The 27,305-nt window shown below is 27.9% G+C and overlaps 1 protein-coding gene, 1 non-coding gene and 1 pseudogene across 2 annotated transcripts; 1 reads left to right on the top strand and 2 right to left on the bottom strand.

Annotated features, from left to right (window-relative positions):
- The first annotated feature begins 2,537 nt into the window (after positions 1 to 2,537).
- TRNAD-GUC (transfer RNA aspartic acid (anticodon GUC)) lies at positions 2,538 to 2,609 on the top strand. The gene has a single exon. It is a non-coding gene; the product is annotated as a tRNA-Asp (tRNA).
- A 1,169-nt stretch (positions 2,610 to 3,778) lies between these two features.
- On the bottom strand, positions 3,779 to 5,761 carry LOC149055507 (uncharacterized; annotated as a pseudogene).
- A 3,284-nt stretch (positions 5,762 to 9,045) lies between these two features.
- LOC107161982 (protein takeout-like) lies at positions 9,046 to 23,030 on the bottom strand. The gene is made up of 5 exons (XM_015508654.2): positions 22,628 to 23,030; positions 17,111 to 17,354; positions 16,321 to 16,454; positions 13,875 to 14,027; positions 9,046 to 12,830 (listed from the first exon to the last, which is right to left on the bottom strand). Exons 1-5 carry the CDS (start codon positions 22,716 to 22,718, stop codon positions 12,676 to 12,678), a joined length of 777 nt encoding a protein of 258 aa, XP_015364140.1. The 5' UTR covers positions 22,719 to 23,030; the 3' UTR covers positions 9,046 to 12,675.
- Positions 23,031 to 27,305: the final 4,275 nt, after the last annotated feature.

Below are 27,305 nucleotides of genomic sequence, written 5' to 3'. Positions count from 1 at the left end.
TTCTTCAAATATGCAAAAAATAGCAAAATAAAATTTCATATTTAGAGTCCCTGGTGTATAAAACAAATTTATAGCCCACTCTGCTATTTTTATCTCTATCCTATAATAAGTAGCTAATGCTATAAAATCCGAACCCTGGTTATAACCTTGTAGGCCTAGTATATAGATAAAAAAAAATTTGTTATTTGTAATTTTATTAACTTCCATAATTTATTTGTAACTAAATTATTTTCAGCTCAAAATGCTGATATATGCATTGTTTAAAGATAATACTATCATTCATATTTTATTTATTTTCTTTTCTAACTAGGTATCAATATTAATTTTTGTTATCAGGAGACACTTGTCCAAGCACTAGTAAGTTTGCCTTGTCAATGACTGCTAAAATGACTACTACAGAACACATCATACCCTTCTTCCTCGTGATCTTATCTACACAACCTTATGGTCTTATAGTAAGCAAAAACATCAGAATGAATTTTCTTAGGAAAAAATCCCTGGTAAAACTTATTGTACATTGCCAAAGTAAGTATAAAGGAAACAAGTATCATCAATGTAAAAATCAATCCATCCGTTACATTGTATAAATTATTAATGAAATGTATAATTTACGATTATCATAAAATAAGTAATAATATTGATATTTAATTTCCTTTTCTATTTTTACTATTGTTACTAGTGATAATTTTTATGGTAAACTTCTTAATACCTGTTTTTCAAAAATATATAATTGAGTGTTAAAATATAGACCAACCTAATATATTAATGAAAGAATTTATTAGAAATCTATATTACATTGAATTTCTTACACTATTTAGTCATATTAAGTATTAAATTTCTCATTTCTCATTAAGTTATTGATTATTATTTGTTTTAAATTTTATTTTCAAAGAAAACTGTGATACTTTAATTTGATTAAACCTATTATTAAAATTCCAATATTTTACTCACCATTTAAGTAAGGTTTAAATTAAGCAATACTTATAAGTCAATAATACTAAAATAATAAATGTTGAATGATAAGTTAAATAATATATAATATATTAATATATTTAATAATAAACATAGTCAATGCAAACAAAATATAATATTCTAAAGTAATTTTTGCTATAATAGAGTTGCATCGATTTAAACTATAGTTGGGCCATCGTAAGAACGCTACTCGTTCGCACATCCAAATGACCGAGCTCCACAGTTTCGTACCCAATTTTCTCCCACTCTACCATCTAGTCGCCGCCGTAAATTCCCCTACTCACTACGTGTGACAGGCGGCTAAAGGGGCCTGTACACGGTCAAATTTGTTTGTCAAACTTCATGCTTTCATCAAACAAAAGCGCATACGATCAAACCAATAGATCAAATAAATATGTTAAACTTGGCCATAGTTTCGGTTTTCGCCTTGCCGTGAAGTGACGTTAGTGTGTGGTTATCATCTTTGTGTTGTTATAATAATAATTATAATAATGAGTGATACAAAAAATTACAAATGTTTATAATAGGATAGATAATAGGTAACTGCAAGGCTGGGCATTAACGAGTTAATAAGTTAAAAAGTTAAGTTACTTTTAACTAAGTTGATTAACGAATTACTTTTTTTTAGAAGTAACTTCTAACTTAAGGAGTTACATTTTTCCCAAGTTATTCAGTAACTAACGAGTTAATTCATTTTATTGGCACGGTAAGTTAATTTTTTTCCTAAACCATAGATTTAAAATAAATTCAATTTTGTACAAATTAATATTATAAAAAAAAAAATCTGCAATCTTAAATATATTAATTACTAATTATCAGACAATAATTTATAAAAATAATTATCATATGACATATTGTATATTCACAGAAAATATTATACAACTATATAGTATATTATAAACGGAAATGTTATAGGGGTAACCTCCTCATTAATAAAAGAAAAATTTAACAATTATTTAGCCATTTAGGTACTCAGTATTCCACCATACACGGTTGTAATTTTTGTAGACTCATTACTCATTATTAATATTATTACTTATTATTATATTTTATACATTCATAGAATTACAGAGATATTCTAATTGTAACTTTTGCAAGTTAAAAAAAATAGAGGTAACTTTTAACTTTAAACTTAGCTTACTTTTTTCTATATTAACTTAACTTAATGAGTTTAAAAAAATAGTTAACTTGCCCAGCCTTGGGTAACTGTATACTGTAAGAATTAAAATTAAATTAACATCTTCTATTTACCATTTGTTCTGTTATTGAGCTAATTCCAGATTCTTCCTCCATTTGGTCTTTCAGAAATTCAAGTTCTTTGTAGTACCATAATGAAGGTACATACACTTCATCAGTACCAGATCCAGAAACCATCGATTTTTTCACTTTATTATTTTCACGCTTGAAAGTTGTTCGTAGAATATATATATTTTTTTTTAACATCTTCAGTGATGTTCCATCGAGATACTTTCAATAATTCCGTCAGTTTTTTAATTGCATTGATTCTTTTGTGTTTATCCATGTACTCCTTTGATTTTATTCTCCAAAGCATCGCCATGTCACTGTCCTCGGTAGTATAGTGGTAAGTATCCCCGCCTGTCACGCGGGAGACCGGGGTTCGATTCCCCGCCGGGGAGCCAATTTTGTGGCGGTCCTGGACGGATACCGCGTGAGTCAGTGGTGTCACTAGTGTAGGAAGTGGTGAAAAGAAAAACAAACAGTTCGCGGTATAATGATTTTTTTATTGTGGTGGTTGAAAATACAAATACAACCGCCAGAAAATGATCAACACGAAAATCAAAATAGCGGGGTGGTGAGGAGCGTGTGTCGGTCAGAGAACTCACTCTACTGTCGACCGGTTCGGAGTCTCGGCGGATCGACCGTTCCAGGCGCGCTTATCGCGTGTCGGTGTCGTCCGTCGTCGATTGGCGGTTGAAAAGAGAAGTAATTGCGCGGTTTGCCGCGCAAAGGCCGTTTGAATTCAAACGGCTATTACGCGGGCCCGCGTCATCACGATATATGGAGATAAATTGTAAAAGAAATTCTTTTTCAGAAATATTGTTGTCATTCATCGCACACGTGTTCTCCATGGTTTCAAAGCGATAACTGAGATTTTATTTGATAATTACCGGTGCACACCTTAGATCATATACTATGAACTTTAGCTCTGCGGGGAGTACATAAGTCAGGAGATTTTATATCACCAATATAATACGTCCTTCGTTTTCTTTTGGGAGTAATTGTAAAAGAATCTTCAGTCATTTCTGTATTGAACGCTTCACAACTGGATACTTGAGCATTCCACACTTCAGTACTGGAAACTTCGATATTAGTTGAAGTTGAAGCGTCTTGATCATCAAGTTTTACTTCCATTGAATTGGCACTTGACAAGTTACAAAATGATCTGAATAAAAAATGTGTTTTACTTATTATGTAATTTTTAATTTTAAATAAAAACTAATGATATATACCCAGATACAAAAAAACTTTTTGTTCTACTTGAAAGCTTAGTTGGTATTGAACCAGGTTTCAAGGATCTTCTTACAGCATTATATTTAAAACAATTTTCTTCAAAGCGAAGTGAACAAAGTTTTAAGTTATGTTTGAAATCCTCTTCTCGAATGCCACAAGCTGTGAGCCACAATTTTCGAATTTTAGTGTCACTAGGAAATCTAATAAATATAAAACAGTGACATATATTAAAAATATTGTGCAAGTGTAAGAACTTTTTCAAAATAATTTACTTAGGTAGGTACTTATTGTTGATTTGATTATTATTTAAATACTTACGAGTGTAAAGAGATGCCTGGATGCATAGCTGGAGTTTTAAGGCAAAACCTGCAAGCATTTTTGTTTTTATTACTCATTTTAAAATAAATAATAATTTAGTTTAAAGTCAGGTTTAAACTTATAATTTAAATAAAAAAAAACAACAGGAATTTTGTTTCTTTGTTATCACTGTCAAAATCAGCGGTCAAACAAAAATTTGACAAATAATTTGACCGTGTACAGGGCACTTAATATCACAACCGACGCCACCGGGTGGCAGCCGGTGGTTTGTATACACCGGCTCAAATAACATACACGAAAAAATAATAATACCTGACGACCGGGGCACTTATTATGTATTCAACAACAATACAAATAATATGTATGCAATATCAATTTATATCAATATCAATTATTTATGCATTTGTTTATGTATATCAACAAAAATGAATAATTGTACATAACATAATACACTTTATAATATTCATTAAGTAAAAATAAAAAACAAATTTAATTAATATCAAAAAAAATAAAAATAGTTAAAATATAAATAAATTAATCAGAAGAACTTGTATCACCTGTTCCTATCGTTAGAACATGACGATCTTCTTCGGGTTGTTCGTCCATCACTGAATCCGTAACGTCTTATATGTCCCAAAACTTGTCTTCCACCTTTTTTACATGTTCGATAAAATTTTTCCACGTTTCCGGAGTTACGTGTTCCACGCCTTTCTTTAATAACTCGAACACGTCTTTTAATTTGAAGGTGTTGTTATGCGTTCGGACATAACTTTTTATCGACGACCACGCGAGCTCGATCGGATTTAGCTCGCAGTGGTATGGCGGTTATCGCAATATGATTTTTTTATTTTCTTTTGCGTACTCATCAATTACGTATTGGTCGTACTGATTTTTTATGTCGTTGACTTTTTCCATTAAATCGTTTTTTACAGTAGGATGTTCTTCGATAACACCTTTACTTTCAAGCCAATCAATTATTGCTTGTTTTTTCCACGACTTTACTGGTATCCTATGTTTCTTCACGGAGTGGTATGAGACATTATCCATTACAATTATGGCGTTTTCTTTGAGTAATGGCAGAGTTTTGACAAACCATTCATAAAACGTATCGCCATTCATCTCATCGTGGTAGTCCGTAGAGTTGGTTTTAGACTCAAAACATAAAAGGCCCCCCGGCACAAAACCGTCTGACGAACCGATGTGTAATAATACAATGAGACGCTTACCTTTGCCGGAGGGTTCCTTTTGTCCTGTTGTGAGGCCTCTGAGGAATGCATATCTTGATGATGTGACTATGGCATCAACCCATGCTCTGTTATGCGTCTCACCTGCGTTGACCCACGTCTCGTCTAAATAATATATTGGCCTGTTCTGTGCTCGATAATGCCTAATTCTAAACAAATATTTTCGGCGCCAAGATATTAGATCTTCTCTTTCCATAAGAGCACTGTTCCGATTTTTTTCACATACTCAAATTGCAAATCTTTCAATATTTTTTGGAAAGACGAACGTTTCAGGTCTGGTAATGTTTCGTCTTCATTAATGGCAATTAACATTTTTGTTACTGTTGGCACCTCACGTTTCCTCCAAAAATCAAGAATTTTTTGCCTTATGGCATTTTTTATCAAACTCGTCCACTTTTTCTAGTATTGTAGGTTTTACTCTTTTTTTGTTGGGTGATGACACTGTACCTTCTTTTTTATACTCTGCCAATGTGGTTTGTACCGTACGTTGCCCAATACCGGTGGTTTTTGAAACTGAAACGATCATTTCTCTGTAGGACAATTGGCGCATCTCCGGATTTTCAAGCTGTTGTTTGACTTTATCTTTATAGACATTTATGATAATTTTCTTTTGACCAGTACCAATTAACTAAAGAAAAAATTATACAAAAAATTTATAATTAAAAATTAAGAATTTGCAATAGAAAAATAGTATACAACCACTTACTTTTCCTTATGAGTTGTTTTTTGGCAGGAGAAACATGTACGACGTCCATGTTGTATTGTGTAGTTATATAGTATAAAAAAAAACAATAAAATACTTAATTATGTTGTCATTAATATATAATTATAATTATATAATATACTTATATTATATATTATATACTATATAATTGAATTCATGTTAAAAATATATCCTTCAATAAACATATATTAAATCTACAATGTTGTTGTAAATTTTATTTTCAAAATATGATCGTCTAGTTTTTTTCTCCTACCTTATATTATTTTATGTATGGTAAATAGTTTTCAAATCTCGGCTATACTAATTTTTGAAAACAATTCATTACAATACATTAATCAATTCAAAATCGGTGAAAAATAATAAGTCCCTTACCTATTTCTATACTTTAGCACAGATTTTGTCTCAAGCCTGTGTACTAAAAATGTGTTGGCTCAGACAGTAATGATAGCTTCTTGTAGACTGCAAAAGTGACTGTCGTAACGATTGTTAAAGTATTATAACTTGGCGAATTACTCCCAAAAACTTCTTTCTAGGTGTAACTTTCTGTGGAAGGAATGTATTTTTATGTGTAGAATGTAGTCATGTAGATCGAGTGGCGGCTCGTCGATAGGGCGATCGCCCCCCTTCTAGAATCGTCATTTATTACCAATTTATAAGTTAAATATTAAATTTCTCATTTATATTTTAGTATAATATTGTCAAAAATAAAAATCGTGTTTCCCCTAAGCTGCATTTTCTGCATTTTACGCCGTAACATCGTTCCACCAGTTGTCGGTAAATTGAGTCGCATCAAAGGATGTTAGGCGCTAATGTTACAACTTTACAAGTGTGTACGCGGCTCTACATTTACACTACCCTGCAATACATATTATGAAAACATTATCAGATAATGGGAGTTAAAAAATAAATCATTCGACGCTGTAACTTCTGGGAATCGAAAACCAATAACAATTTGCCGGGACCGGCGAGCAGCACATTCGATGCTTGGGCGATGTTAAAAGTCGCTCGTCATTACTATCGTTGAAATACAAAAACTAAGAAGGGGGAACACAATAATAATACTGCCGCCGGGGCGATGATTTTAATCGCCCGTTGACCGTTATGCACGAATTCCGAACTCTTGCGTATTTATTATTAATTTGTGCGGTCGTAACTCTAATCAATTCTTTCTATAAAAAAGTGTTGACAACTTAAAATATATATTATAATTTAAATGTATTAAACTATTGAACAGATTAAAATAAATTATTGTTATTAATATTATTTGTGTTCGATACTTTCCATAAATAAACAATTTTATATCGCCCTCCAACTTTCAGAGCACACGAGCCGCCACTGTGTAGATCATATTAAATTTTAATTTATAGTGTCTCATGGCTCTACCAGTGTTTATTCTAGAAGTATATTATCCTGGTGTGGCAATCCACCCGCGGTAGATTGTGGGAATCCTGTGTGTTGCCTAAGTGTATACAACATTTTTTAACTTAAAAGTTTCTAAATTTTTCATTTTTACTTCGACCTACGGTGGATTGAAACGGCTGTTTTTGATATATACCTTAATATAACTTTGATATAACCTCACTCCGTCCAATAAAAATAATCAAATCATACAAAATATTATCACTTTTTGTAAACGTATTACATTTTAATTATGATAGTTAGATTAGGCCGGTTAGGGTAACTTACTACTGAAGTAGAAATTTGTCAAACATAAAGATTCAAAACCAGTAAATTTGTGTTTTGCTATAAACACCAAAATTACCATTAAATTGGGAAGACTGATTAAAACTGGGAATGGTGTCGTACTGATAGATATGTGGGTCCTCCCCTCTGTGGAGTTCAGATACTATTATCGACTTTTACGTATTTACATGACATTTCGTATATGGTATGCTTGTAAGTGTATATTTGAATGTATTTAATAATATTGGTAGAAATTGTACTTGCCAGCGTATAAAGTTTTAATTATTAAAAAGTGTAAAAAATCATTATACAACTATTGGTATATCCCGAATTGAAAAATAAAAATTATTTCCAACAGATCGCGTTTTCTTAATTTGCTATCCCAATATACATTATAATTATTAAGATCAAGTTGTACCATCATGCTTTAAACTAAATTTGTCTTAAATTCGGATTAATGCCAAAACATGTGATGTGTAAGAGTTAAGCACATAAACCCAGCTTAAAAAAGAATAGACCGCCGATATTGAACTAAGGTGTAGCAAAATTTTTGCCATATATCCATACATTTTAACAATCATAAGACTGATTATTTGTGTTAAGTCAATCTACTGGACAAAGAATCATTTAATCGTGTAATTTAAGAATTACAAAATATGTAAGGATTTTGTTGAACTTGATTGCTAATGAACCGAATGTCAAGAATGTTCAGGAAGTGATGTACAGATTATTTTCAATATCTTCATGATTTTGAACTTGTTGAACGTTGTCGCCTATCAAAACTAGCAGTTGGTGTGTACATTATCTGATACAGCCAAAAGTCAAGCATCCAACAGACAGGTAATATAAAACTTACTTTTATTTAATTTTTAAATACCTGTACATTTTTCAAATTAATATTTTATAATTGGCACTTGAATAATGGATTTTGAAAATCCTTTATTTCAAATAATTCCATTCTTTTGGTATGCTTTTAATTCATCAGTTCTTCCTGAAGCCCTATAAGTTTTTTTGGACGAGGCTTATTTAGTAAGCTTATTTTATAACATACGGTTGTTGCGTAACGTATATTGTGATATTTTAATTATTTTAATTAAATCTAGGGTTTCATTTTGGGATTACCTGTAAACCATTGAAAGCAAGAAAGTAAACCATCAAATTAAGTATAACACATTTTGAAAAAAAAAAGCTTGAACTAAAATGTATTTTTACTAACTCAAAATATCAAGGTTTTGCACCCAAATGATTTATTCGGGTTATGGTTTCGGGTGCTTTAAAGAAAAATAGAGGTTGTGGTATCAGGTTTCTTAATTTTAAAGAATATGGGTTTTGTTTAGCCAGTATATTTATTTGGGTTATGGGTTATTTAATTAGAGTGATATATCAATTTTGTTGAGCATACATTTTTAAATTTGATTAAGCAAAGTTTTAAGTTATATAATAAATTTTTCAGTACCAATGTCTAATACAGTAGTACCACACTTAGTATAATTAAATTCAATATACATTTTAATATTTAATATTTTACAATATTAAATATATGATTTAACAACAAAATATTAAATAATAATATAATACATTATTGAATAAGATATTAAAATTTCAATTTGTAGAAATGAATAAACATCTATATTTAATTTGAAAAAAACGGTTTATTAATTACATGAGACTGAACAGATACAGAACAACTGGGGTCCGAGACTACTCGTTGTACATATGTGATAACACAATATATTGATAATACAACAAATACCTATTAAGGTTAGATAACAGTGCCTACAAATTTGAATAAATATATCTATAAATTATTGATTATTCCTTATAATCAAAATGTAATAACTATTTATCTAATTTATAAGAGATATATGAAGATTGGTTGCAAATTGCAATACATTTTATGCTTGAATAAAATAAAAATTATAGGTAAATAGTTAAATTTCAAACTGACACACATACTTACCAGTGTTAACATTTAGTTTAAAAAATTGATATACACCACTACATTTTTTTCTAGGCATTTTAAAATTTAAAATTATTTTAATATAAATGAAGTAGAAAAGTACGTACACAAAACAATTTTCACTACTAATAATAAATAATATTATATAAAAAGTTTAAAAATAACACAATTCGATTCAAAATAATCAAAACAATAGATCTATGTTTGTTTGTCACATGTAACCAGGGTCCCAGTGTTCCCAATTATGAAAAACTGAATTTATTTTCACATTTTTTTTAAACGGGTTATGGGTTAAAAACCCGAATTTAATTTCGATTTTGGGTGATTCGGGTTATATGTCATCAAAATCAATCGGGTTATATGGGTTTATGGTTTTATCATTTTTAAGGGTTTTGGCTATACGGGCTAAACGGGTGCAAAGCCTTGCAAAATATTGTAATTTTAGATTTTAATCTTATTATTTTTGAGTACCCACATGGTAAAGTTAAATCTATAAACTATAATATGAAGATAAAGGATTATTTATTTATTCATATCAATTAAGGCTCAGTTGAACAGAACGCGCGTTAAAGCGGTAAATGGCTCGTCGGCGTGGTGCTTTCACGCGCGTGAATAACTACGCCGCGCTGTAACAAATTACAAAATCACGCGACGTGAAGATAACGCTTTCTGTTTGACAGAACCTTTAGGTACAGTAATTGTTAATCAATGCGCCATTGCCCATTACCCGTGTTCATTTGTCAGAGTACTTAAATTGAATTTGGATTCCCTATTCCCATATGAGGTCGTATGAGATATTTTTTATTGATTTATATATTATAAATTTGTGATTTTGATAAATTTTGTCAACATTTGAACTTTAAATACTAAAAATAAATCGTGTTTACATATATCTTATGAAGTCTCCACACCCACAGTGTTGTCTTCGTCGTACAATAAGTGCGTAGCATAGCAAATTTTACGCTCAGCAGATAACTACGTTTATCTTCGTTTGTTAAAAATTTATGAAAATTAAAGGTAAACATTATTAATTATTATCTTTGGCATCTCATGAGCTTTTTATTATATTTTAATTTTAGAGCGAGTTATGGGTATTTTAAAATTGTAAATTGTTTGTATACCTTACTCATAACTTGCTTTAAAATCAAAATATAATAAAAAGCTAATGAGATTCCCTAGATAATTATCTTGCCTTTAATTTAAACAAACGGAGATAAACGTGATCTGCTGAGCGTAAAATTTACCATGCTACGCGCTTTGTACGACGGAGACAATATATACGGGTGTGGAGTCCTCTTATTCATAACTGAAATACTATTTATAAGGAACCTTATATTACATTTTCAAGCATTTTGGCCGAACAAAATTTTTTTATTGATATTTATAGAAAAAACAAAAATTTCAAATTTTTATGTCTATAAATTAATTAAAACGAGTCAAAATATTTTGAGAATTTTATGATGTATAGAAAATGATAAATAATAATCAAGATAAATATTTGAAGAAAATTTCAAGTATCTACATTTGATAGTTTTTGAAAAAAAAAAATTTCCACGAGGAGTTGTTAATCTTTTATTCTTTTTCAATGTATAACTTAAAACGCTCATAAAAAAATTATGTGATTCCTGTAAATATATATATATATTTTTTTTGTCTAATGTAAAAAAACTTATGGGAAATATTGTAATACATTTTCGAATCTTAAAACAAAATAAAATTTCCTATTCCCTCTGGCCAATGGCCCCTAAAAAGATCCAATGAGATTTACTTTCTCACCAGAAAAGATAATGAAGTAAAAAAAAGAATAAACCCTTTTTACTGGTGTTCCAAAAGGTGATAAAGGCACAAAACAAAAAGTTCTAAAATCAATGCATTTATCGCTCGCTCCTCTCTAAATTAAAAGCATTAAAAACTTTTATTTTTTTTTAGTATACATTTAAATATATTTTTTTAAGCTTTGAGTTTCAATAATATAGGGTTGTGTTGCCTATATGCCTACAGAACTGCAGCGTATTATTAATATATGTCATTAGTTGTGGCTTAATTCACAATATTGTATTTATTCTTATATGTATTGTATTTGAATATAATATTAGGTTTAGGAACACCGTTTAAACTTTTTATGGCAGTCCATGTAGCCTTATACGACAAAATAAAAAAAAGAAGATGTATACTTAAAATATAACGACTTTAACGTACCTATATCTTCTATACGTACGATGTATATTATAGCAACGATTTCGAATTTCAGTATCAACTTCGATTTAGATTTAGCTGTTATGATAACTATGAACTATAAAAGAAGACATTTACTGCAATTTCCAAGTATATATATTTTTTTGTTGATAAATACAATATGTTATATTACAGTTTTTTATTAGTAAATCTACTTATAACTAATAAAGTTACACGTATTATTATGTATTAGTATATTACCAATTAATATAGCCAATATATGCATAAGTGTATACATAAGTGCTAAATGTTTCGTGCTAAGGACTTTTACAGATATGTGTATTAACCATCTAGAAGTAATTATTACTAATTAGTAAATTAATAATCCGAAATTTTAGCCATGTGAAAAAATTACAAAATTCTTTATTTTTTAAACAGGTCTTATTGTTACATAATATAACATTATAACATAGTAATCAAAGACGTTTTAAACGTCTATTGTTATTCTATAAAATCTTCATTAAAAATATAGCAGGTGAAAGATGTATAAAAGTTTAATTAATGAAGACATAAATTAGTAGAGGTGGCTACCTATTGTAACAATTATAGGCAATACTTCCTTATATTTTACAAACTATAATATGTTTGTATTATTTATTTTTATTCCCTCTGGTCTTAGAATATAAATACCTTATACTTAATTATTTTATATTAGTACACAAAATGAGGAACTTGTTGATGTAATTGATACCAGTTACCAGTTACCTAATAATTATAATTGTTTATTAGAATACCTACCAAACTATTATTTTATCCTTACTTTATTTTTTGGGGTATTGTGTTTAACTGATAAATTAGAAAAAAAAACCAGTGCAGTTGCTTTATTTTAGCTTATGCGCATGAAGAATATATTATGTAAATATAGTAATCAGTAATTTTAATTTAATATTATGCATTTGTATAAATTATTATTGATTTTTGGTGGTATTTAGAGTGATTGGCTATATAATATAATATAGATACTATGAATATTTATCTTGTGTTACATATTATTAATTCAACGTAGGTTTATGAGGCTTATAAAAATATAATATGTATAACAATAAATAATAACAGAAGTATAAATATTAACTAGTTGGAAAAATAAAGTCGTATGGCACTAGGTCTGATACCGATCCCAGCGTGTTCTTCATAATCGTTCCAAACGCGTCACCGATGGCAGGTCCGAACTCTTTCAGTAAATCTTGCCAGTTCTCGTTTAGAAAAAGGTTCATGTTATCTCCTGAAATGTTCGAAATGAAAAGGGACCATTAAAAATTTGGCTTTATAGTTTATAGTTTCTACCTGCCATATACAGAAGTAAAACATTTCAAATATACGTAAATATAATAATTATTGAATGATGCTCTTTTTCTATAGTACTCTAGCTGTTGTATATACTATATATAAGTAGGTATAGTACCTACAAACACTGATTCCTTCTTAATTTTTCCATGCTAAAGAGTAACTTAGCGCAATAAAAACTTGTAAAAAATAACACAATCGAAATAATATAATAATAAAATTGGTGATCTAAAAATTACAAAATATGTACATTTTATAATGTGTACTTTATTATTATTATTCATTATTCCGAGTTTTCGGTTATGTAATAATAAAATGTATTTGTAAAAAATTATTTATGAATAATTAATGTACCTACTGAATATTATTACATGTGTTTAAAATAACTGTGCTGACTAAATATGAATTTTACTCATTATATGTTTAGCCATTTATGTTCTTATACAGATATTCAAATTGTACTTATTGTATCCCTATAGTATAAGTTTGCTGATTATATAGAGGTACTAACTACTTGTTGACAAGGTTATCTTCTATTTAGATTTCAACATAAATATATAAATACGTTCAGTAGGTAGGTAATGTAATGCACATTTAAAGTTTCGTAAGAATACTTGACAAGGTCTTACATTTTTGTTTATCCTGCACGGTAGGTATACATAATTTATATGCGCTATCACAAAAAAAAGTGTACTTACCTGTTTTACATACTATTACTATATATTAATTAAATAGTATTACAATTGGGTATAGGTTGTTGGTATACCATAAAATATTACTTAAATAATTTGTTACGCGTGTATTTTAATGTATGTATATGAGCTATTATAAATATTATAATATAGTTTTCGGTGTTATTTTTAAAGTTTATTGAATAGTATTCGGAGTCACAACTCGCAACATTACATGACGCATGCCAATATACGATACAAGATAACATTGTATTACCTACCTATATACAATATGTACTTATAGTACTTACCCAATAGCTTGTCTCCGTTGAATAAATTATCTAATTTCAATTTCATTCCTTTGGCATCAAACTTCAGTTCACTTTTGACGATATCCACATAGTCTCTTTCATTTGCTCGTTTGACTAGATTATAGTCATATAAATACGTAAACGTTATCCCATCTGAAGAATTTATAAAATTTTATTATTTTCTAACAAAAAGGAAAACAGCCTCATGGATATTATTATTATAGAGGTAGAATTTATATTAGATGTGGTAGATATATTATGCTAACAAACAGTGTTGAATCCAGAAATTTTTCTGGGGGGGGAGCTCACTTTTTTTTCATTGGTGATACGTCATTTTAGTATTATGAATTATGTCTATTAATAGGTAGTTATTCTTATTACAATTTATAATTTAGACATTTCAAATTTATATAAAACTACAAAACAAATTATTTTATTTTTAAATCAATCTAAGAGGTTGTCACACATTATAAATTGTATTACCTATTATTATTATTTATTGCAATTTAGAAATTATAAATATTTAAAAAGTTATAAAACAAATTATTAATTTTTAAATTTTTAAATCAATCTAAGGTCGTCACATATTATAAATTGTATTATTATAATTTATTACAGTTCAGAAATTATAAATATTGAAAAAATTACAAAATAAATTAGAAACCTACTAATTATTTATATTTAAATTGCATTAAATAAATAAGTACATTTTGTTGAAAGTCAGAAAGTTGTATATGTCAGCGGGTGAAAGAAATTTCAGGGGGGGCGGACGCCCCCCCTGAAGTATACCCGGATTCAACACTGCTAACAAAGCTATAGTTTTTGTTCATTGTACCTACAATTTAGAATATGTCATTACTTTTATTTTGTGCATTTTTTTGTGTTATTTAAAGTTTATTTTTAATTTTTAATTAATTTGTATATACAAATTCATAAATACAATTTTTCTAATGGTCTGTTTCCCCCTTTGAAATAAATACAATTATTAATATTATATCGCATATAATAGTTTTTAAAATGAATGTACCTAATTTTAGGTAGGTATTTCTCTATTTTTTTTTAATATCACAAGCCTAATTTTAACTGCAACCACACTCCAAAGGTGCATACTAAGTGAACCACGGAAAAAAAGTCCAGATAAAAAATGCCACCAGGTCAATTAATTAAAAAAGTAAAATAATACGACGTCATCGAAAAGGCAGGCAACAATCTCATTGCATATATATAATGACTGCGGAGGATGTTCGTAAATAAGGAATTTCCTAGTGTACCAAATATAAGATCAAAAAATACGGATCATAAGTACAAAGTACAACTCTACAACTGCAGTATAAGAACAAGTATTTCGGTTATTAGTCAATTATCAAGTATTATTGTTTTAATATTTTTTTTCACGGATTACAATAGTTAGCATGGTAGATAACAATAATTATAGGTACAAGCATTTTATACATTTTTTTTATATATATTTAAGTAATTTACAATCTATACAACTATGTACAATGGGCAAATTTGATAATTAATATAATATGAAATAGCAGAATTTAGGATTTAGGGGCAGGCACTCAGCAGCACCACCCGACCGAGAACATTTTAGATGTGGGTTTTTATTTTTTTTAAATTTTTATTTTATTTTAGCAGGTCTCTAGGCCACTGCTTTTTTAGTCTTCTGCGTACATTACCAGGAAGTGAGGTGGAAGAAAGTTGCTTTATTAATGGATTACTGTGAGAGTTTAAGTTGGAGTGAAATTTAGAGTAATGTGCTTTTGATAATTGATTAAGTGTAGGTATTTTTAGGTCTTTGTGAAGATTTTTGTTTGTGAAATACCAAGAAGAAGACGTTATTAATCGTAGGCAGATAGATTGAAAAGCTTGAAGAGTATTGGTGTTAGAGGGCTTTGTAGAGCCCCATAACTGGATACCATATGTTCAAGCTGGTTGAATTATTGATTTGTATACTATTTTATACATTACACATTCAAATATAAAACAACTACAGAGGATAAGTATTTCGGAAAATTGTTTGCTAAACTTTTTTTGTGAGACTTTTTTGTAGTGTGGGACTTTTTCCGGTTACCTAATAAACGTATTAATTGTTGTTATCTGTTAATTATTTATATTAAGTTTGTACTAGATTCAATATTAATGCACTATTTATAGTTGTTTTTCTTTTTATATATGTATTGGAAAATCTATTAGTCAGTGACTATGATAGCATAACAATAATTTATTTATTATTATTAATTTGACACCTCATGACCTCATAGACTCAATTATTATAGGTACTGATACATAGCTATTATAATTTTATAATAATAATATGCTTTGGTGAAATTTTTTGGTTGTTTTTAATGTAATAAAAATCTCTAATGAGTAATTAAAATACTTGGATAGTAATTGACTCGTAATTTTAAAATAATGAATCAAATTCTTATACAGTACTTACTGACTGTGATGTTAGCATCTCCGTCACCTTTGATTGGCAATATCAGGACTTGCCCTGAGACCGAATATTTTCCCAAAAACATACATTGATCGAGTTCAAAGTCCCATTCAACGTGTCTCTTTTTCTCGTCCACTCTATAATATAAGTACAATAATTTTCATATAGGTACAAGATGATTATTTTAATAAAGTACCTACCTAACCACATATTTTCTCAGAGTGATTAGGATAACGTTTTTAATATTCTTACATTTGGACGTGTAATATTTTAACTTTAAAGTGATTTAACACATTACTTATATATATTCCCTCCCCTTTGTTATGTTTAATTTGATGTATTTACGGTTTCACTTATGTTTAAGCCCGCTATTTCTACATAATTATGAGTTGCATAATGCATTTATGCATTTTTTACATGTGAGACATTATTACAGATTATTTCGCATTCAAATATAATCCACATTTCACACGTATTTTATACAAGTACCTAGTCAATAAATGGCAGTGGTTGAATTGGAAAAATAAATAAAGGTGGACTCTAAATGAACTTTAACAACTAAGCAAATCTATTTAATAGTAACCCTATTCCTTGATGAATATAATAAAGGGGTACACTATAATTTGAAGAAAAAATAAAGAGTAGCTCAGTCCTCCCCCATTCAACCAATGGTCATTGTGAAGTATAAATGATTATAATTAATAAAATGTTAGTTTCCTTAAAACTACACAAAAGTCTATAGTGAGGTAACATAAATGTATAATTTAAAACTATTATAACGTTGTTTTCATACCTGGCTCTAACGAATCGCGTTTCTTTTAGGCCGTGCAGCTCGCAGTTTTTGCATGACATTGTCAAACCCACTTGTTTGGTACCCTGATTAATCGTCAACTCTGGTATGACTAAAGGATCTAACTTCGGTATCCGGTACTTTGGGTCACCTTTGACTATACGATCGATTACAGGAGCTCCTTTACGCACAACGCATTCGTTTAGGTTTGGGTCGTCCCTCAAACAGCCCTTACCAATGTATGACGCTGTAATAAACACATTTTCATGATTCGTTTTTAAGACGCTACCCACATATTAATTGCTCCATCTTACACTCGTATATATGACATAGTTTTGATGTTATGTGAATTGACATTATAAAACGTTTAGGTGCCTAAGAACATTATCTCAACGTCAGCTTTTATCTGATATTTTAATTTTCATGCGATGTATACGAGCATTCATAATTTGTGATATTTCACATACCCATTTCTTGCTTGAAAATTAAAATCCCTCACGCTTAAAAACAAGTTTTATAATATGCCAGTTCACTCTTATAACAAAACTAACAGTCCACTATAGAAACTAGTAAACGAAAATTAAAGACAATTTGTAAAATGGGTACAACAAACTCATTGGTAGCATCTTATTAACACCTAAGTACCTAATATTAAAATTATTAATCGCATAAATAATCACTTTGATTTCTTGGCATCTCAATGAATTACGTATAAGTACAATTATATATATATATATATTATAGTTATAACTTATTGTATTGTAATCTGTTAAAAAAAATTTTACATTTAAACTTCTTCTTATATATTTTTATGAGTGTTTGAAGATCGACTTTCGACAAGATTCATTAAAATCACGAAAGTTAGCAAGTCATGCTGAGTTAGAAATTCGTAAAAAAAAATTATTTTTATTAATTTGATTATTTTTTATTTTTTTATTGGTACAGCATCAACATCGTGGTTATTAGCTTACAATTGACTATAGGTTACATATTATATGGATTTTTTACATGATTGTTAAGAAAAGCAAGAAAGAGAAAAGAACAAAAAAAAGAAGCAAAATAAATTACAAAAAATAATAAAGTTAAATTAGGTTGTACATTTCAATTTTTTTTTTTAAAGTAATGATTTTTTGTGAGTCAGCATAGGGTCCTATGGCTTCATATAGATTGTCAGGGATTCCGAATTCTTCCCTGGCTTCCATAAAAAAAAAAAATTGTAGGTATGTATAGAAAGTAAAGGTTTGAAATTGTACTTCAACTTTATATTTGATATATTATAGAAAATAATGTGATGTTATTGTAAATATGATTGGTAACATTGTTGCTAAACCTCCTTGAAACAAACATACTTTTTTCAAAATATCTCAATGTCAGTTTTTTTTTTAATGTACAGTTACAAATATATTGTGTAACATACTTACATTTTTAAGTTAATTACAATGCTGTTAATTTTTTATTCCAAAGTGATAAGTATATATTGGTGACGGGTATTTTCACGAAGGTCATAATATTCATTTTTTATTTTAATGTTAACCCCATCAGTATAATATACAATTTAAAATATCATTAATTATTATTGATTATAATATGCTTTATTATAGGTTTATCTTCGAAAGTCTATTATTAGGTTTAGAACTATAGCGTCGAATTTTAGATCAGTGAAAATTAATCTATTTTATTGATGTACCAATATTTAAGTTAATTTAAGTTATTGGAATATCATATTGTCTCATCACGACCACTTATATTTATTTAAAAAAAAATAATAATTCCTTGTCAGTAAATCCTTATTTAGGTACTGTATATCTCTATGTATAAAAAGATCATCACTGCTGCATGTCTGTATCTTATAGATATTTAAACAAAAATCAATTTATGATTTACCTATGATTTACGATCTACTATATTATTAATAATACATAGATCATACCTTTTTTATAGACACAATTAGAGCATTGTGTATAATGCTATATGCATTATGTACATACATAGTGCTTTAATCTCGGGAGAAGTTCTTTATTTTTAGATTCTGAGCGGAGCGATGAATGTATTGATTTTACCATGATGTGTGGTTTTTTTTTTTTTTTTGTGTCTGTCATCACGTTTTGGGGCAGTAAAAATGCTTCGATTTTTGACTTCAGTACCTCGTTCGATCAGAAAGTGAATCTAGTTGGTACTTTGGGGGGTCAAAAGTAAAAAATTCTTAATACTTTTCTAAATAATTGAGAAAAACAAACTAAAAATTAAGGGAAAAACGGGAAATTTTACGCACACTCATTTTTCGACAAAATCGATTTTGGTTTTTAATGTAACTTTAAAACAAATGACCATAGATACATGAAATTTTCACCTAATGTTTATATAAGTATATTCTATCCACCATGCAATTTTCAAAAAATTTCGACTTAAGTTGAACTATTCATAGGCATTTCAAATTTTCGATCATTATTAGTTTTTTTTAAATTAATATCGATAAAAATGTATTTGTTAGGCAGAAAAGCTTGAAAATTTAATACAAGGCTCTTAAAATATTGTTACAATAGCAGTTGAAAAATAAAAGAACATCATAGTCACAATTTTTATAAGCATTCAAAGTTTGAATTTTGACAAAATACGTAAAAATCACGAAAATTCACAAATTATTTTAAGCTAGAAATTCATAAAAAATTTTATTTTTATAACTATGATTTGAAAATTTAATACAACTAATACAAGGCTCATAATATATTTTTACAATAAAAATTGAAAAATAAAAGAAATGCGTAGTCACAATTTTTTTTTACAAGCATTCAAAGTTGTTTGAATTTTGACAACATATGTAAAAATCACGAAAATTCGCAAATTATTTCAATCTAGAAATTCTTAGAAATTTTTCTTTTTAAATCTAAGATTTGAAAATTTTTAATAATCTATAATATATCCTAGACAGATAAACCGTCTTCGCTCAGAATCGTTTTTTGTATACAATGATATAATATCATTGGATTCAAATTTAATTCCATCCATTACAGTAACCCACTTGTAACCTACTGTACAGCAGAGCGAAATACACGACTTACCCGCCTTTTTTTATTTTAAATATATGCGTGAGGCGAGCCGTGTGCCCCTTCTAATTATATCCTAATCAATAATGCATTTTAATATTCAGGAACGTAAACTTTTTTTGCTGTTATACCCCCCTTATAATTTTTTCTCAATTCACGCTGTATAATGTCGTCGATAGTGTCGATACATTATGTGTGTGTGTGACATTATACCTACGAGTTTGAGAAATATTCAATGAACGGTTGTACCTACATATTATTTTTATCTATATGCTAAATCTTATATTGTATTATATGTAATGGAAAGATAATTATTTTAATTTGTATAGACAAAAAAGAAAATTATATAACAATTGCATTCAATTGTTATTAGATCATTATGGTTGAAGGGAATTTACATTATTATTTGGTAAAACAATAGCTTCTCATATATAATTAATCAATTCTAATAATATTGATGTTGATGCTGTAACAATAAAAAAAAAATTAATCAAATTAATAAGGATGTTTAATACACGTATTCATTTTGTGATCAAGGTTCAGATTTCAGATGAAAATGAGATAGTGAGTAGAATATAGATTTTAAATTATAAACTTAACTTCAAATTTGCATTGTAGCTAAATTGTACCAGAGTTAGGTAGGTATACTGATAAACAGTGGCCTGCGAAAGGAGGAGGAGGCAATAAAAAGGGATATATGCTCCAAATGGGCTTTTTTTTTATTCACTCTGTATAATATAGTTTTTGGGGCAATCTTTGTTTTTAAAATCAAAACGGTTGTTAAGTGACGAAATGAACTGGACTGATTAAATTAGGATTGGCATATCAAGATCCTATTGTCATTGTGGTTTTGTTTATCTGTTCGTGTTCAGACAAGATTGACGTTATAAGCAATAAAAAAATCGGAAGGGGGATATAGCGCCACCGTAATTGCACCCTTTACTATAATATTACATAGAATGAAATATTCGAAATTTATCTTGCATTTTTAGCTACTTTATATTAGAAACTTTTTGACTTCTAAGATCTTTTTAATTAATTTTGTTTTTCTATATTTTTTTTACAAAATTAGTTATAACTTAAGTATATTTGAAAGGTTAGTATTTATCAATAGAATAATTAATAAATATTGTTAGGCACATAGGCGCGATTAGTACAGTAGCCTCTCCCACCATTGTTTTAAAATTTTAAATAATTGATAAAATAAATTTCCGAAACATTCAATATAGCTGATTTGTAAATCTTTTTTTGATAGAAATTTATATGGTAAAACAATTTGTTAAAGTCAAATGGCTGATTTTTAAAATGTTTTTAAATATCAATATTCTCGTTAAGTAAATTACGATCTAGTTTATGTTAGAAACGTATACAATTTTATTTAAAAACATTTTATTTGAACATTTTTAAATACCTAAAATTTATATTTTTTGAAATTATTATGTTTATAACATAAACTAGATCGTAATTTACTTAACGAGAACATTGTATTTAAACATTTTTAAAAAAATCAACCATTTGACTTAAACATATTTTTTTACCATATAAATTTCTCTCAAAATAAGATTTAAGAATTTGCTATTATTGAATGTTTCAGAAATTTTTTTATCAACTTAAAAGTTTTTTATTTTCAGTATTAAAAATAAAAATTGTATACCTACCAAAAATGTAGCGTAAGTGTCTATTGAATTATATTTAATACAATTTTTTAAAAATATTTATGATTAGAACAAAAGTTATTTCGTTTGTCAGATCTCCGTGGGCCACTCTGTATTTCTTAAATTATATTTACTTATTATGTAATTTTAACAATTGTCAATTTTTGTCATGCGTTGAATTGGCATAATTTTTTTTTCTTTGGTCAGGTCTTTCAGTCACACCCTGTATAATATTTAATGTAATGCATATACTAAATAATTTATTTTTTCGTTTTGAACCCAACATTGAGTTTTTTAATGCTTTATTTAAATATCTTCTTTAAGTTACAGAATGTGTCTTTTTGAATTGTTTTTCATATAAGAATGCCAAAAAAAATCCTACATAAAATAAAGAAACCGCTCTTTTACCTTAATTTTGGGGGTGCTAGAGTAACCTATGAAAATTCTTAGTTGCACCTCTTGCCTCTAGGTATTTAAGTCAATACATTTTAAAAATTTTGAAAAAATTAATATTTTTTCAACCATTTTATTGACTGTAATGTGTTTTCTCAGCTACTATTCATTTTTACGAGATTTGTGAAAAACGTTTTTTAGTAAAAAAAATTGTATTCATGACAAATCTCACACCTAGACCTAATTAAATACACATTAAAACAAAAACTGCTTACCTATAATTCGTCATAAAGTTTAATATTTTGTAATATTATTTATTTATAATACTTTGAAACATTTTATTGTACATAATAATTAGCGATTGTTCAGTAGGTAATTATTTTGTTTTTTATGATTATTTATAGATATAATATACCTATATTACTTACGTAACGGTAGAGCTTGGAGCTTAGCGGATTCAACATTTTTCACGATCGTGTAACACGATAAAAGCATAAACGGCACAAATTTTGTCGCCATTATTTATGAGTACAGGTATATCGCACAGTGTTAGGTAACGTACATACACTTAGTTTTTCTACTGTTTTTCGTGTACATATATATTTATTTACTCGGATCGAAATGGACACAAATTACACATGCATAAATTACGTATTAAATATATAGCTATATAGAATTAGATATTATATAGGCGATCGACCCGGTCGGACTACGATATATTTGCTATACATAGATTTATCGTATAATATGTATAATAAATATGAATCGAAACGATGACCATATAGTATTTATGTCTACATAACCGGTGACTGAATAAACGATAAATTTTGTCGTGTACTTATATATACATTTTATATAAAATATAATATATAGGTAAGTACGCGTGTATAATGATAATTAATATTATTTAATTGTGGACTTGTGGTCTGCACACCAAATCGATGCGGTTCTTATGAATTTTTCTCGTCGTCCTTGTACCAATATTTCTATACGGCCACGGCAACGTTAAAAAAAATATGCTATGTGTGGTCTGCAGGGGAATATATATCTGTGGTTTGTATTATATGAACACAGTCGATGGTATATTGCGATGGTATCATCATTCTTCTCAGTTCAAAACCGTTTTAATGATATTAAATATTATATGCGAAGGACCTTCATAGAGCCATCATCAGTCATGTTATATCTTTACTGGCGCCGAGATAGAATAAGACTTAGTGGTGGTCGACGACAAGGCGAATAGCAACCTAGCTGCAGGCAGTTCTACTATTGTAGCTGACTTCTCCGGAGATAATTAATTTTAGATAAAAAATGCATATATATATATATATGTGTGTGCAGTATTTTTCACTAGTGGACGCGAAAATTACAATCATTTATAAACTTAAGTTTTTATCATAAATATAAAAATATTTGACATCAAAAAATAATATATTTTCTTATTTTGAGCTGAGAATTTCAATAACTGCAGTGATGATGTATTCAATGAAAAGTTCTACAAACTTGAAATATGTTTGCCGATATTCAGCGACCTTCGTGATGTTTTTAAGAGTACGTAACATGATAAGCATTTGTTGTATCCTTTTTACAAGTGCATATCATAGAAAATTTATGTCTAGCAGATCACATTTAGCTTCATTAATTAAAAATTTTGATAAACCGACCAGTTGAAATTTGATGGTAAGAACATTATCTGAATGTTGATATGTGGCTTTTTTACTATAAATCAGTTCTTATGTGAGTTATGTTTTTGTGAGAATTTTTAATTTACACTAAATAATTATATATAGCTTATTATATTAAAATTTTATACCTTCAGAGTGATCCATTCAACGTAAGACTCTATTTCGAAAAGTTATAACTTTTTAATTTTTTTGGAGACAAGTTGAAATTTAATGAAATCTACATATAATTAATGTTCTTAAAATGTTCACGTTTTTTGTTTTATGATAAATGTGAAGAAACTTTGGATTCGTAAATGGCAACACATATAATTATATTAGATAATATAAATACATGGATAGGATATAACATCTTATCGTCTTATCTTCTCATTTATTATTAGTATGAAAATAAATATTTATTATAGATCCCTACTATGGTTAGGTACCTATATATTAACTTGGATTAAATATGTTAACTCCTGGTCTTTATAAATGAAAAATACAAAAAACACCCAACTTTGAGGGGCTATATCTTACCAACATATTATTCATAGATTGCCATTTAAAAATCAAAATTTGATGGTGATTCAACTCACAAAAATTAGGGTTGAAATAATAAGGGCTATGAAAAATGTTAGATTATTATAACATCTTGATATAATAAAAATTTGGAAAATGTTTATACTTATTGAAGTATGAGTGTCTTGCGTTTAATGGATCACCGTTTATACTTGCCAAAAATTTAACTATTTTATATATACAAACTTGGTCACTTACAAACACAGATCATGTTTTTACCATCAAGTTTCAAAATAGGTCGATTCACTCAATTATATCTTAAACGACTTAAACTAACGAGTCTATAAACGTGATCTGCTACGTGTAAATATTTTGCTTTGTTATGCACTTGTAAGACGGAGACGTTAAATGGCCGTGTTTACGTCCTCTTAAGAGAGATATTCGATGGTAACGTTATATAGTATCTTAAACTATTTAGTAAATATTTTTTCGGCGAATCTGCACACTTAAGTTCCATATTGGTCTTGAAAATATATTATCTATGAAAATTATGAACATTCTGACATAATAACACCATAAATAAAACGTAAGTATATTATCTATACAAAATTTAAAAATTACAAAATATATATTCAGGTATATATTATAATTATGTTGAATATAATAGACGAGACATTTTTTTACCAAAATCATTCACTTCTTTAGTCTGCGAGACGGTCAATTCATTTATCGATTAAATTTAAAAAGGTCGATTTCATTTTTGGCCAAACCGAAAATTTTTTGTTATTTATTTTACGTTATAGGTACATATATAATTATATAAATAATATAAGATGTATAAAAATTATGTATACCTAATATGAAAATACGATAAAATACTTAATATGTTAATATAATTGTTGTCATTAATTATTAGATCGATAGTCGTCTAGTTTTTAATTGTATTTTTGCAGTATATTATTATATTTTTTTATACTTTTCCATAAATTTAGGTTATAATTTTGGACGAAACGGTTATGTCCAATATAATATTATGTATTATGTGTATCCAAAGTAGAGCATTATTCGAATAATTTTTTATTTAGATGATTATTTAGATAAAATTATATTCGAACAGTTTTAAAAAGAATTATTTGAATAATATTCACAACGATTTATTCGAATAAAAAATTATTCTATAAATATTCTTAGAATACCTACAATTATTCTACTTATATTGAGTTCCATACAAAAATGTATAAATATAGATTAGACATTTAGATATTATATGGAAAATTTGCGTATTTAAAATTACCAACCAAAGTTTAATCAATTATAAGTGGTAAACGAAAATTAATCGAAAAATATTTTATTCGAATAAATCGTTGTGAGAATTATTCGAATAATTAGCTATGAAAATTAGTCAAATAAATATTTATTCGAATAATTATCTAGATAAAATGTTGCCCACCTCTGTGTGCATCCGTTCTGGTAAAACAAAATTAACCACACAACTCACAACAATACTATACTACACTGTTTATCATATAAAATCATAATTAAAAATTGGTAAAAGAAAAAAGACATAAAATTATATAATAGGTAATCTAGAGTTTGGTCGTTTTTAGAAAAAACTAAAATTTTGTTGGAATTTTCGTAATTGGATCCAAGTGCTTCGTAAAGGTGATTTAGGTATGTTTAATATCATAATATATAGGTATGCATAATACTTATATAATCTATATAGTATCTCAATGTAACAGTAATACTGTAAATGTAAGCTAATAACCTTAGATATTGATGTTTTAAAGTAATAAAAAAAACTACCTAATTAGACTGACACAAAATTAACTATTTTGATTTATCATATTTATATACAAAGAAGTTGCTCAACATGAATGGAATAAAAACATATATCTGTATGACAGTTATAGTGTATAAATGTTGGTATAAATGAATAATTTATGCTTAGTTAATATCCATAATAATAGCTAAATATATTATTATTAATATGATATGTTTAGTAAAATAGTAAGTACCAATAAAAATGATAGCTTTATAATATTATACATAAAACTATATAGATACAGCGTATCCATTTAGTAGGTACACTAATTATCTCGAACATTTATAACTTTTTGTTTTATTTTTAAAACTTTAAGTTTATGTTTTTCTAAAACCATATAATATTTCAATTTTTTTCACCCTTATATCCATTGGTGAAACCACTATCAACTTTTGATTTTTAAATGTTAACAAATTATTGGAATATCATGAAATAAAAAATTTCTTTTTTTTTCGTGAATTTATACGTTTTAACATTTTTATTTTTCGTTGATTGGTTTGTGAGATACAGCTCCTCAAAGTATTGGTGGCTTTTATTATTTTTCCAATATTTGTAAAGACCAGTAACTAAAGATAAATTTGACACCGCTGAATCCAAGGTAACAAAATAAATAACAATTAATTAAAGATTGCTATTGTACTTTGAACCCTATTCATTTATTAACTCATCGATTCATTGGATTTATTTTGTTACAATACAATTATTGGAAAAATAGTAAAAACCATCACCAATACTCAGAGGAGCTGTATCTCAGAAACCAATAATCGACGAAAAATAAAAATTTTAACACCCAAATTCATGAAAAAAATGGTTTTATTAATTTATGATATTTTGCAGATTATATGTTACTATTTGAAAATCAAAAATTAATAGTGGTTTCATTAATAAATATAAGGGTGAAAAAAATCAAAATATTAGGTATATGGTTTTAGAAAAACATAAACCTAAAAGTTTAAAAACAAAAAATATTAATACTTTTCGAGATAATATTAGTGTACCCACTTTAATGAATCACCCTGTATATACTTTCTCTTGTAATAAATGTGAATATGTGATAATTAACGGTTCATGAGCTATTCGTATTCAATGATAAATAGA

This window comes from Diuraphis noxia, unplaced genomic scaffold (assembly GCF_037042655.1).
Source record: "Diuraphis noxia isolate RWA-SAM2 unplaced genomic scaffold, SU_Dnox_SAM2 contig0004, whole genome shotgun sequence".
In the NCBI taxonomy this organism is placed as follows: Eukaryota; Metazoa; Arthropoda; class Insecta; order Hemiptera; family Aphididae; genus Diuraphis; species Diuraphis noxia.
This window is presented reverse-complemented; position numbering and strand designations above follow the sequence as displayed.